Source organism: Salvia miltiorrhiza, chromosome 4, assembly GCF_028751815.1.
Source record: "Salvia miltiorrhiza cultivar Shanhuang (shh) chromosome 4, IMPLAD_Smil_shh, whole genome shotgun sequence".
In the NCBI taxonomy this organism is placed as follows: domain Eukaryota; kingdom Viridiplantae; phylum Streptophyta; class Magnoliopsida; order Lamiales; family Lamiaceae; genus Salvia; species Salvia miltiorrhiza.
The window spans coordinates 38,261,645-38,275,832 of record NC_080390.1 but is presented as its reverse complement, the minus strand read 5'-3'; the positions used below and the strand labels follow the sequence as shown (position 1 = coordinate 38,275,832).

At 35.7% G+C, this 14,188-nt stretch overlaps 1 protein-coding gene across 8 annotated transcripts; it reads left to right on the top strand.

Moving 5' to 3' along the window:
• Nucleotides 1-211: 211 nt before the first annotated feature.
• On the top strand, nucleotides 212-12,752 carry LOC131021508 (general negative regulator of transcription subunit 3). Of its 8 annotated transcripts, none has more exons than XM_057950725.1 (17): nucleotides 212-558; nucleotides 645-776; nucleotides 3,033-3,170; nucleotides 3,483-3,533; nucleotides 4,118-4,207; nucleotides 4,315-4,461; nucleotides 4,678-4,785; nucleotides 4,976-5,044; nucleotides 5,965-6,133; nucleotides 6,217-6,689; nucleotides 7,406-7,570; nucleotides 8,660-8,828; nucleotides 9,660-9,805; nucleotides 10,046-10,327; nucleotides 10,409-10,543; nucleotides 10,622-10,800; nucleotides 12,485-12,752. In XM_057950725.1, the coding sequence occupies exons 1-17, from the start codon at nucleotides 466-468 to the stop codon at nucleotides 12,549-12,551; spliced, it is 2,613 nt and encodes an 870-aa protein (XP_057806708.1). In that variant the 5' UTR covers nucleotides 212-465; the 3' UTR covers nucleotides 12,552-12,752. The 8 variants fall into 8 exon arrangements, with proteins under 8 accessions (XP_057806708.1, XP_057806713.1, XP_057806706.1 ...); XM_057950727.1 differs by having other exon boundaries at nucleotides 246-558; nucleotides 3,054-3,170; XM_057950730.1 differs by lacking the exon at nucleotides 4,976-5,044.
• The last annotated feature ends 1,436 nt before the right edge of the window (nucleotides 12,753-14,188 follow it).

Below are 14,188 nucleotides of genomic sequence, written 5' to 3'. Positions count from 1 at the left end.
AAACAAAAACCAAATTATGCCTCATGTAAAATGCATAATGTTAAACACGCAACCCACAATTTCAAACAAGAAATGCATAATATTAAATTAAAAAGAAGAAAATAAGTAACAATTTTCTAAAATTGTAATAATCCCACCCCATTTTTGTATATAAAAATATAAATCGGTATAAATTTAAAGTGTTACAAAATCCCAATTCCCAACCCATACAAATTGATCCTCTCTGTCGTATCAAACCCCAACATTTTTCCGGCTGAGGTTTCTCATCGCTTAAAAAGAAAAAAAGAAAAGAAAATACTAATAATAAACGTCGTGACGTGCCAACTTATTAATTAATTAAATAAATAATTTCCTCGCAATCACTATAGAGCGAAGCTGAACTGATTTCCTTCTCCTTCAATTGAAACCCTAGGGTTTTTGGATGAACTTTTCCTAAATTGTTGTTTGGTTATTGGAAAATCGGCAATGGGAGCAAGCCGGAAGTTGCAGGGAGAGATAGATCGAGTTTTGAAGAAGGTTCAAGAAGGCGTCGACGTGTTCGACAGCATTTGGAACAAGGTGTTTTTGCCGCTCTTTACGATTTGTTTCTGAAAATCGTATTTCTTGATGTTAATTTGATGGAATTTTTTCTTTCGGCTGTTCAGGTTTATGATACAGACAATGCGAATCAGAAGGAAAAATTCGAGGCCGACTTGAAAAAGGAGATTAAGAAGTTGCAGAGGTATAGAGACCAGATCAAGACATGGATACAGTCCAGCGAGATCAAGGATAAGAAGGTATTCTTGGCGTCGAACTGGTTGCATTTTGCTATAAGTTTCTTTTTTTCTCCTTTTTTCAGTCATTTTTGGCAGTTCTAACACACTATTTTGTTTACCTTTTACGTTCTGCTACCATTCCGACATTTATACCCGCCCTCGACTATTAACGAGAACTTGTTTCACAGAATTCCCAGAATATTTTCCTCCTTTTGAGCTGATTTCAGTAATTTATTGTTGCCATAGTCTAGTCAATACGATTTTTATTTGAAATGCTTAATTCAAATAAAGTTTATGGACATGTATGATTTGTTTGAATTACAGTCTAGAAAAGAGAATAATACGATAAGCTAAATAGCTGTAAGAATCTTGAGTAGTTTGGGGTTGCATTTTCAATATTTTTCAGTATTTCTATCAAAATAACAATTGGAGTTACCAGGGGAGGAGATAGGATTTTATAAATGGACAGACAAAATTATATTTTTGTATTTAAAGACAAGTTTGGATGGGCGGAAGTATATATCTATGTATAAAAAAATGAGGAAAATACAAACTACAACATAAATATATAATAACAATAAAAAAATTTGGCCGGGCGATCGTCGAGGCATGCCCTGCCTTGGATCGGCCAGTGGGAGCTACTGTTGGTTGCTGACTTGCATGATCGTTTAAATATTGGCCTACTTTCTAGACATGAAGACACCTATAAGAAATATTTAGTCTTCACGTGAAGAATATAGGTAGTTAGCTTTAGTGTATCTACACTGTTACTTTGATAAGGACTGCTGTATCTTTGTTAAACTGTTTCTGAAGTTTGATAATAAATTTTATGTGCATGTTTTTGTTTTTATTTTGGTTATATGATGTGCAAATCTTTTCCTCCGTTATATTATTCATTATTCATTCCTTTGAAAGGAGTTCACCATACCTTTACTTTTCCCACCTGAAGTCACTTTGGCTATACATCTTTCCTCCGCATTTAGCATTTGCTGACTCCATAGGCCAAGAATAATTAGCCAATTCAAAAACAGATTTTTGAGTCCCGAAAGAATTATTTTTTCATTGAAACTTTTATTATTCATATTCCTACTAGAACAAGTCAAAGATCATACCTTCATTATATTTAATTACTTATCTAGACATTTACATAGAACACAATTTTCAGGTTTATAAAAAATCCCCCCAAAACTTGTATAAATAGGGGCCTACCCCAAAATCCACTTATGCAAGATGTAAAGTTTGAGTGCTTTGAAGTAGTGTTTGGATGAAAGTTTCTTTTGGGTTAAGCGCAATTAGGATCGTCAACTCCATATCATCGTTAAGGTGGGGAAATTTATGCTTGTGGTTGATATTACGACCTCACTGAATATTAAGGTCTTATGGTATTATTGTTAAGACCTCAACGAATTATAAGGTCTCACACTCTGCAAAGGCAGAGTCTTGGCTCAACCTGATCTGCCATCTATAAGTGACACTATTGCAATATCATACGTTGACATGCCAAAAACCTTGAGTTCTATAAGAAAATAAGTATTTTATCTCCCTGATTCTAATTTTTCTTTTGGAATTGAATGTGATGATATGATTTCATATTTTTTTGTTAGTTACTAGACATTTGCCTAACAATTCTATATGAGGTTTGGTATGTATATTAATTCCAACCTCCTGTATTTTGTTTTGTTAATATAAGTCTGCAATGTCTTGCGGGCTTATTTTTGCTTTTTTTCCTCCTTTCAGTTTCCATTCTCTGAATTCATATGTTCTTAGGAGTATATATGGTTATGCAAATGCAGCAGATATTAGCAGACCTGTGATATGCAGAGCTTAAGAAGCCCTTTTGTTTTGTAGAAGTGCCATCACATAAAGTTTGTTGTAGATTCTTCTACAATTAGTTACTGAAGCAACTATAGTTTAGGTTAGCTCATCATAAACCACGAAAAACTTACAGAAGATAACGAATGGCATTTTCTGGATTAATATATTCCAATATATTAATTTACAGAACTGTTTCTGATTTTAACAGTACTAATGTTATGTTTTGTTGACATTACATGTTTCCCATACATTTGTTCTACTCACCTGTTATGGCTTTACATTCTTATTCACTTTTGTTTCTATCCTCTGTGCACTACTTTGTGAACGCGTATGTTCATTGTACTCCTGTCGTATATGCAGCCATATTTTATTCCTGGTTTTTTTTTATTAGCTGAAATAATGTTTTCTCTGCTTTTTGTCCGATGTTGACAAGGGATTTTTTTCTGATACTTGTTGACATAGGTTAGTGCCTCTTATGAGCAGGCTCTGATGGATGCTCGAAAACAAATTGAGCGTGAAATGGAGCGATTTAAGATATGTGAAAAAGAAACAAAGACAAAAGCATTCTCAAAAGAAGGTCTTGGCCAACAACCTAAGACGGTAGGCATTGCACTGCTGTTTTGCTCTGTCTTTATCCGAACTAACATTTGGAGGTGCACAAGATCATTGAGAAATCTGATTTGTTTGCAAATGCAGTTAGATACCTGTCATATGAATTGTAATTTTGTTCTGAAGTGAAGAGCAGTTACAAAGGAAAAAATATTTCACTGTATTATATAATGGAGCTTGTGGAAATTTAAGTACATGGGTGTCTAAGTTGCTATTAAAATGTAAAGATTGTAGTTGTTGTGGCCTTTCATTTGGTGTACTCTGACATCTTTGGGGATGCCTGCATGTTGATAATTATTGTAGGATCCGAAGGAAAAAGCTAAATCAGAGACGAGAGATTGGTTGAATAACGTGGTATGTGCTTGGAACACCATGCATTTTCTTTTTGCTCGAGCATGTAAAATGATCACTTGCATTTCTTTTGGAAAACTTGAATGCGTCTTAGATTTTTTTTTTCATACATCATTAGATGTGTCATCCCTTCTTTACAGATACAACGACGTACATTTTTGGTTCAATACAGTTTCTTACACATCAAAGCCATTCAAGATTGCATTCTCTTTACCATTGCTTTCACTTTAACCATTACTCACACTTGATATTCGCTAATAGTCTTGTGATCTGGCATTTAATATCTTATCTCGTCTATGAAGGCATTTTAACTTTTTGTTCCCATTTTCAAGGTCCGGATATGAAGTGTCGCAAAATCTCTAATGAGTTGAAGTTGTATTGTGGAATTATTAATTATATATCTCTGGAGTTAGCTATAGTCAGATTGCTAATATGAGGATATTTCATTACTCCTGTATTGCCATTTTATTTAGCATCATGTAATGGTATTCCGAAAAAGAAATGCAGGAGTTGTCATGAGTATCGGCATCATTATGCTATGACCTTTGAGCTATATATGATTTTAAAGATGACATCCTGTTGAGTAGGTTAGTGAGCTGGAAAATCAAATTGATAGCTTTGAAGCTGAAATAGAAGGACTTTCGGTTAAGAAAGGGAAGACAAGACCACCCAGATTGGTAAGGAAAGGAAATACATCTCAATTCTGTGCAATGAACTTGTGCTTGCATAATGCTTTTTTATTTATTTTTATTTTTATTTTTATTTTTATTTTTATTTTTTGTAGACGCATCTGGAAGCATCCATCACTCGGCATAAGGCTCATATTATGAAGCTGGAGTTAATTCTAAGGCTCTTGGATAACGATGAATTGAGTCCGGAGCAAGTCAATGATGTGAAGGATTTCTTGGATGACTATGTTGAAAGAAATCAGGTCCTCCTCATCAAATGAGTATATTGTGTTTCACGTTTAAGCTATTTCTTGTTATGCCATCCATGAAAGCTACTTATTTAGTTTATCACATGATTTTTGGTTTCCCAATCTTCTAATTGCTTGTATTTGGTCTCATGTTTCCTACATGGTTGGTGATAAAATGTATACATATTAAGGGAGCTTGGCTTATATTTCCTTTTGCTGTTTAACTGGCAGGAAGACTTTGATGAGTTTAGTGATGTTGATGAGCTTTACAGTTCCTTACCTCTAGACAAGGTGGAGTCTCTTGAAGATCTAGTTACGGGTCCTCCTAGTCTTGTTAAGGTAAATGCTTTCTGTTCCCATGAAGTTGATGACTTAACTTTGAGAAAGCTAAATTTGATTTTGAAGAAGTGCCTAATCTCAACTGAGGTTCTTGACCGGTAACTAGAAGGGGATGTTTATCCTTTCCTTCTGAGATGAAATTGATAGATTGGAGCAGAAATCCATATCATCTTTTATTTGTTATTGGCAGGGAGTCACTGCTTCCAGTGCAGTTATAACTATGAAAACTTCTCTGGCTGCAACACCTGTTCAAACTTCAGTATGTTCATATCCAAATCCTGCATCTTACACTACTCATGTCCTTTCCACTTCTGTAAACTAGGAAAGAAGTTATAATTTCTATATTATTTTGTATTTTCTATATCGCTGCTTAATCGGTAAGCAGCAGAAGTTTTGCTCATTCACTGGATAAATTGCGGAACTCTTTGAAAAGATGTTCAAGGAAACTTATTTATGCGTGTTAAAAGTTTTCTAATGAGGTGCTAGAGCAAATCTTTCAGACTCCATATTAATTTTTTTTCTCATCTCACTTGAAGCTGTACCTTTATGTGAGATATTTAAATATTTGCATCTTTTCTGCTATATTTTCTCATCGCTAGTTATGCAAAGAATAAAAGAGTCATTATTCTTCTTGTTCAGACTGGAGGACGTAGATATCTAGTATCATCCACGATCTCAAAATTAATATATTACTTGAGTAAAAAAGGAAACCCAACACAAAAAAAGAAGAAGATAAAATAACTGCAAATTTTGATTGCAACTTGATTGATTTAGCATCTGATGATCATACCAAGTGAACTTTGGATTTAAATATTCTCTTGATGTTAACCTAGAATAGATTGATTATTTGAATATATCATTCACTTTATGAAGGATAATCCATTTTCTAAATAGTTGATACTTCTTCATCTATTCTCTTTTAACTTTACTTGTTAGCCACAGTGAGGAGCGGGAGTTATTTGCTATTGCAGAAAGTGTATTATGCGTTAAGCTTAAAAATTGGCCATCAGGGTTTTGATAATATTTTGAGACTCCTGAATAAGTTTTAACTTTTTGTATGCTTGCATCTTTTTATTTCTTAATCTTACTTCTGACTCTGTGAAGTAATTTATGTTGTTTCTATGTGTTTTATGCATGTAATTGAATTGCTGTTGTGGTATCTGATGATGCCCTTTCTAGGTAACAACCACAGCTACCATCCAACATGTTGCTTCCACCCTCGACCAGGTTGATGAAACAGCTTTTCAGGATGATGCAGTTGCAAGAACCCCACCTCCTAAAGGTAGTGGCCTCAGTTCTCCTGTGCCACAAACACCACCAGCAGGTCTTGCAACTCCTGGCATCACAAGTTAGTTAACTGAACTTTGAATGGTCAATGAGATGATTTATAATTCCTTGCCTGAGTTCCTATTCGTGCTTTGGGATGGTTAGGTGTTGTTGGTGCGTCATCTCCTGTGGCTGTGCCAAGTGCTACAAAAGAAGAGGATATTACGAATTTCCCTGGTCGTAAATCATCACCAGCACTTGCTGAAACTGGATTAAGGGCTATTGGCAGAGGTGGGTTGCCTAGTCAACCAGCTCCTAACATCCTTCCTAGTTCTGGCAACACGATTTCCGGCAATGGAGCCCTTGGTACAATTCCCTTGTCATCTGATATGGGGAAAAGAAATATCTTGGGATCTGATGATCGACCTGGGAGTAGTGGCATGGTGCAGGGTCTTGCATCTCCTCTAAGTAATCGAGCAGTCATGCCACAAGCTTCGAAGTCGAGTGATGTGCTTGGATCATCTGATACTGGAAGTGTTAATGATTCTACAGTTGTGGGCACCAGAGTCTTCAATTCTCCTGTTGTTCCCGGTATGCAATGGCGACCTGGAAATTCCTTCCAAAACCAGAATGAACCGGTATGTTGCATAGTTCTGTTTCCATGTACCTGGTGCTGAGTGACACTCTTTTAATCTCTTGCATACGCATTAAACTATTAAATAAAATGATAATCTTCTATCGTTTCTCTCCCTGTCGAAATTGCCTTCTTTGTTTATAGGTACCTACAAATTATTAAGGGATGGCTAACGTGTGTCCACAAAAGCAAGAAGATACTGATTTCAGTTCATATATGTTTTAGTGTTTGAGCTCCTATATTTTGTTATAGCTACAATTTTGTCAACATCACATTATGTGATATAAGATCCACCATTTTCAGGAATTTGGACTCATAAATGTTGGTTATATGACTGGTGATTACTACAAAATAGCAAAACTATAGGTTGAGTCAAGACTGAACTAACTAACAATTGAACTTGATGAATAATGATTAAAAATAGGAAAAGTGAGGCTGGCATGGAAATGCATGTATTAATGAAAAATTGCTGTTTAATTTCACATGATGTTTGACCTTTTCAGTCATTGAAAGGTCGAAGTAACTTCAATGCTTTGTGTCTTATTCTTTCTCTTTTATGTGGTATAAAATAAAGTATTTGACTATGATTCGTGTGCATGGTTCATATTGTCTAGTAGTTCTTGAGCCATGTTCATGACTTCAAACTCACACTCAGAGCAAGTTTCATATAGTTTTCTCTACCCATTACATCTTTATAGTAAGTAGTTTTATTGTGTTTAGGGCCAGTTTCGTGGAAGAACTGAGATTGCGCCTGATCAAAGGGAGAAGTTTCTACAACGGTTTCAGCAGGTACAGCTGCAAGGCCAGACTAATCTTCTGGGTATGACGCCTCTTACTGGAGGAAAGCAGTACTCTGCACAACAGCAAAACCTTCTCTTACAACAGGTGCTTTCGACTTTGTTTTTCGCCAAATATTTTTGTCTTCTACTTTCTCGCTAAAGCAGTTTTGGCTTGTGCATATGCATGTCTGCCTGTGAATCTTTGTTGGAAGTCTTGATTGTTCGAGTGTAACAATGGTCTCTTATATATAAGAACAATGTCATGTCATGATTTTTTGCACCAACTCTTTCTCTCTCTTTAGGGAGAGTTATCATTTTAAGCAGAACTTCTGTTATGCAATCATCTTTGGATATTTACATAACTTTTATCACTAACTCCCATCTCTATCTTATGTGTAAAAATGAAGAGAAGAGACACTTTTTAAGAGTGTGCGCCTCATGAATTTGCCATCAATAAATGATACTCCCCCCGTCCGCCAAAAGTGGACCACTTTTACTATATTGGGCGTCCGCAAAGAGTGTACCACTTTCCTTTTATAGAAATGGTCCCACCATTCACTTTAATCTTTTATCCTTACAAACACTCTTTATTTACAAAAAAATCACCCCAAATTCAATCTCAACCACATATCTCATAAAGTGGTGGGACCCTTTCTCCACTACATCAAAATCACTACCAATTTTATTAAATCCCGTGCCTAGCCAAAGTGGTCCACTTTTGGCGGACGGAGGGAGTATGCTATTCTTGATAATTTAGCTTAGTTATTTGCATGTAGATCATTGAAGAATGGAGAAACTAATAGCTTGCATAAACCATTACACCTAATGAAGATTATCATGTTTTCTATCTTTACAGGAGTTGATTTGTTTCAGCTGTAATTAGTTTATTAAATGTTGCATATGATTGGTAATGGCCAAAACTCACCAAATTTGTAGAAAGGCATGTTCCTTCATGTCTTATGTGTATTTGATCTTAATGATTGTTAATTTGTTATGCCTTCATAAGTAAACCTCCTGTGCATATCCATGAACTCTGCCATAGTAACCTGTATGCTAGAGCAACTGTAATATTGATTCAAACATCCTATTATGGATGATAACTTTTATTTACACCGACTGTATCACTGAAAAATTCTGTTACATTGCACTTATTCGGTTAATTGAAACCTGTTTCCCCTTTCCATTCTTCTCTCAGTTCAATGCTCAAAGCTCATCCATCTCACCTCAACTTGGGTTGGGGGTTGGAGTCCAAGCTTCAGGTATTAACAGTGCAACAACATCTGCTTCGCTGCAGCCACAGTCAAGTGCAGTCCACCAACCAACTAATCCGCAGACAATCATATCTTCAACGCCTAAGGATGCAGGTACTCTTACTCAAACTCGTGTTCTACAATCTGTCTCTGACACTGTATAGGGACTTATATAGTGGAGAATAAAATATTTTAAGCTGGGTTTCATTGTCATGTTCCTGTTTAAGAACTTGAGCCATTTTGTCCAGTCCAGAGAGATGGAACTTATGGAATTAAACATAAGTTGCTAAATTCTTAACTCTTTTTCAGTAGATCAAAAGTCTGTTATGATATCCCCTATAAAAAAGACCTGTTATGATAGCAAAAGGTAGCAGACTCAGCGTCTTTTTTCTCAAAGTGAACTGTCATTTTTTGATTGAAAAAAATAATCATAATAGATAAACATCTTATTATTCCATCAAAATCCCATGTTTTATTTGTTCTCATTCGTTCAGGAAGAAATATTCCCATTTCTGTTCCTTTGTGGTTCCATTTGTGATTAAATTGTGTGGTAATGTGTCAACCGATTGTCTGAAATTGCCTATAAAACAGGGTTACCTCATATAAGATTATACTCGTTTAGTTTACACCCAATCCATGTGTCACTATGTTTGTGACTGTATCATCCATATCATGCAAGAACAATTCTTAGAGAATGTTTTAACTGTAAAGAAATAAGCTGCAGCTATAGAGCACCTTTTTGGATGGTGAGACATGATCTGGACCTGCATGGCACCTCTTTATGGTTATTAATGATGAAAGGGATATAGGGTTTGTACATTTCATATTTTGATTTCATAATATTATAGAACCATGAGCAAAATTTTACCCTAAAAGTTTCCAGAAGGCATATATCTGATTCTGGTAGCCTAATTCTAATGGTGAAATCTTTTCATATTTTTACAGAAACTGTCCTTAACAAAGTTGAGGAAATGCAGCAGCAACAGTCTCTCGCAGAAGATTCTTCTTCAGATTCTGCTGTCAACTCTGGGCTAGGAAAAAATCTTGTTGCAGAGGATGAATTGAAATCTCCTTACGCTTTAGATGCTGCAGTATGTGGATTTTGTTTTTTGTTATTTTGAAAATTTGTTTGCGATCTTTTCTTATTTATACGGAATGTGGTAAAAATTTATGTTTGGCTTGTTTGATAAATGGTTTAGAGTATAAGTGATGGTGCTTGTGCGTTTTTAACCCTGAATAGTTGAAAATATCAGATTTTTGCAGTTAGTATAGAGTTGTAATAGAAACATCACATATATCATAAAATAAGTTTTGCAATTGTTTACAAGCAGGCCGCAGTTGCTTCTGGTTCTCTTCCTGAGCCTTCTCAAGTGATGCGAGAGATAGATCTATCTCCAGGGCAGCCTTTACAATCAGCTTCATCTTCTGGAAGTCTCGGTGTTATTGGTCGAAGAAGTGTGTCTGACCTTGGTGCTATTGGGGATAACATTAGTGCATCAACTCCAAATTCTGGGGGAATGCACGATCAGTTGTACAATTTGCAGATGCTTGAGGCTGCTTATTATAGACTTCCTCAACCCAAGGATTCAGAACGTGCTAAGACCTATACTCCAGTATGTAGCTCTATTTTTCTTTTCTTTTTTGGTCTTAATTTATTCATAACCTGTCCCACTTGCTGCTTCTGATATGTTCAGAGACATCCGGCTGCAACTCCTCCAAGCTATCCTCAAGTACAAGCCCCTATTGTTAATAATCCAGCCTTTTGGGAACGCCTTGGTGCAGATACTTATGGCACTGACACCCTGTTCTTTTCATTTTACTATCAGCAGGTTTCAGCTCATACTTTTTGTTTGGATATCCTGCTCCTTATGTTCTTGATCTTGGTCTTATTCTATTAATTTCTGCAGAATACGTATCAGCAATACTTGGCTGCTAGGGAACTGAAAAAACAATCTTGGAGATACCACAGAAAATACAACACATGGTTCCAACGGCATGAGGAGCCAAAAGTTGCTACAGATGATTTTGAACAGGGGACATATGTCTACTTTGACTTCCATATTGCCAGTGATGAACAACATGGATGGTATGGACTATTGTTATTGTTATTTTACTCTTTTGTTACACTATCTGCTCATTCTATAGTTTATTCTTTTGTTATTGTTATTGTTATTGTTATTTTATTCTTTTGTTACTTGTCCCTCATCTTTCATTGAATTCTGACAACCTGCAAACATTCTTATTCTTGCTTTAGTTTTAGGATCCTTACTTTGTTGTTTGCTCTTTGTTCTTCTTCTGCATTAGGTTTTGAAAATTGGAGCTTAGGAAGTCAGCTTTCATTTAGATCACCATAATGCTTTAGCAGTTAAGCTTTGTGGGATTTATTTTTACTGTGATGTCTTCCCCTTAATGAGTGTGTGGTGCAATCCCATAAGTTTACCTTCTCTTCTGATCTCTCGGATTCAGCTGCTTTTTTGCTCATTGGTATTACTCTCAATGTCAGTTGCCTTTTGAATGCATTGAGGGCTCAATTAGAGAACTTATAAGATCGTTAGAAGACTGAGAAATGTCCTGAGTGTCCAGCAAAGCTGTGAACTTTGATTCTATTTATCATCACAAGATCGTCTTACCACTAACATTTGACTATTTATAATTAAAGCTCGTGAGTTTTATGTTGTGTGTTTTTTTTGTTCTTTTCTTCAAAAGCATATTCTATACAATGCATACGGTGGAGAATGATTTGAAATTTAGTTTATTGGTGATGCTAGTTTTGTGGGAGTTGACTTTTGGGTGAAATATGATTGTAATTTTCTATAATGTAACTGTCAATTAAGTTCTAGGTGCGGAAGCCGTTTGAGTATCTGAGGATCCGCTTGAATGTGCTCCTGATAGAGGCAGATAATCTATTTTAATATGTCGTTGCTGTCTTTAGAAGGATGGATAACTTATGAGCTGCTTCTGTTCTGGAAGTTAATAAATTGTGTTTTCTGTCAAAAATTGGCTGGGGTAGCTTAAGATGTGCAACAATAATGGTAAAATCTCTTTCTGCTGGACCAGAAAATGGTCTCTGGAGAAAAAAACTCGAGTTCTTATTAATACTAGTTTCTTTCTGCATTGATTTTAGCTGGCTGGTTTATGGTGGCATGTTTCCTTGAAAGTGGTGTAAGCTTGTCATGTGGTGGCCTTCTTTCTGACTGAGATTTGAAGGATCCCAAATTAGTTCTTAGTCTTAGACTCTTAGTTGTAGGAAAAGCAAGTGAATGACCTGATGTGGGGCATGATTATAAGCATAGCCTCATGTGAAGTCCTAAGAAATATGGGGCATGATTATATGCATAGTCTCATGTGAAGGGATTGCTTTTGTGCTGCCTAAATACATTGCAGTGAGATTATTTTTTTTTGGGATACCAAGCATTTGGATCATCATTTCCCATAGAACGGATTCCTAATGAAACAGGATCTCTTATTGATCCAGGGTATTGACAAGGTTTTCTGTTGGAAGTTGTTTCAGTATTATGGAATCGCTTCAGACCCCTAGAGAGAGAGAGAGAGAGAGAGAGAGAGAGAGAGAGAGATGGGGATATGATAGTTTGACTATAGCCTAAACTTTCTCAGAGAGAGAGAGAAGAGGATATGATAGTCTGACTATAGCCTAAATTTTCTGCGGAGCAATTCATTTTTAGATTTTTATTTGATGGTGTGTATCAGTGACCCCTCTTTTAGCTTTGATTAACTCATGTTTCTTTTTCGTTTTGTTTTTAATTACTCAGGTGTCAGAGAATCAAGACGGAGTTCACATTTGAGTACAGTTATCTAGAGGACGATTTAATAATATAGGGCTGATTTCCTGTCGTATTATCTTTGACCACTTGAAAGTAGGTCTCAGCTGATATTTCGTTCAGTTAAAATGTAAAAATAGAATGTCAATTTGCAGTTAAAATTTGTATCTGGTGCTTGCGAAACACTCAAAAGTTGGACTCTCTTGTCATTGACTTGGTACAAAATGAAATTAGAAATTGTTCCTCATTCAATGATAAATGATTTTGCTGCCTTTTCATACAAGTTGGTGAGTAATCTGGCAGTGTGTTTGACTCAGTTATCTGTCTCGTGCATAATAATTTTACAGTTTCTTTCCAACTTTGATGTGTTCTGTAAAACTTCTGAGGATTTCATTCATCATTATATTATTTATCTTTGTGGAACATAATTTATCGGGGCCTTCAATTTGCAGTTCATTCATTGCATTTGCTCAACATTTATTTTTCTTAAATAATTAGGGAGGCCTGAAAGGATCTTTCTAGTCTATGTTCAACTGTTTGTGCATGTCTACTTTCACAATCAATCAAAATATTGTGTGAATTTGTTCCAGAATGAGGGTGAAGTACCAGTTCTCTAACTTAGAAATTTGTTCATGTTTTGATGGACGACTACTGCTAAGATTAGAATCCGTAATTTTCCTCTAATATATGAGGACTTTGTATTAACTTTATGCAACTCTTCGACAGCATTCATCATATTTTGTTGTGGAGGCAAATGGAAATTATAGCCATTTTGAAATACTCCCTTTTAGTATTCAACTTTCTTTTTTTGGCCGTCCCACATTTTGGTATCCATTTCTATTTTTAGTAAAAGTAGGTGGGGCCCTTACTCCACTTTAATTATTTTAACTCTCACATAAAATGTGGGACTCTTATTCCATTCACAACACATCAATCACTTTATTAAAATCCGTGCCGTTCTCAACTGGATACCAAAAGCCGGGACGGAGGGAGTAGAAAAGATGAATAGTAGTCATTGCTATACAACACTCTTTATCAAAATACTCTCATAATTTGTGTAACATAATATTTAGTTTCTTATTTTGTATACACGTTTGTTCTTTTATCTTGTAGTCCTAGACTCCTAGTTATCCTTATTTATCTTGTAACCTTAGTTTTCCCTACATATATGTGGGAGGTCTCTTGTATTTTACACACTGAACATAATAAATTATTCTCTCATCTCCTATGCCTTCATGTTTTACCATTCTATATGGTATCAGAGCAGGTGTGATTTTTTGCCCTATTTTTTTTTCTGTGCGCCGCTGCCGCTTAGGGTTTCACTTCAACCACTATTGTTGTCTGATTTCTGCGTTGCTGCTGCTCTACTTCATTGTTGTTGTTGTCTTTTTATGTTCTATTTAGGGTTTTGCTTTTCTGCCCTTCTATTATCATGTCTGATAATAACTCTGCTGCTTTAGGAACCACCATTAAATTGCATGGTTCCAATTATCTGCCATGATCTTGTGTTTTTCTGATATTCTTAGGATCTCAGAAAAACGACATCATGTTTTATCTGCTGCCCTTGCTAGTACAGATCCTAAATATGATGCATGGAGTGCTCGACACAAAAAGGGATACCGTTGCTTGGACCCACTGTCCAAGCATCACTATATTTGTGTTGATGTTACTTTTGAGTTTCAATCTTACTTTTCT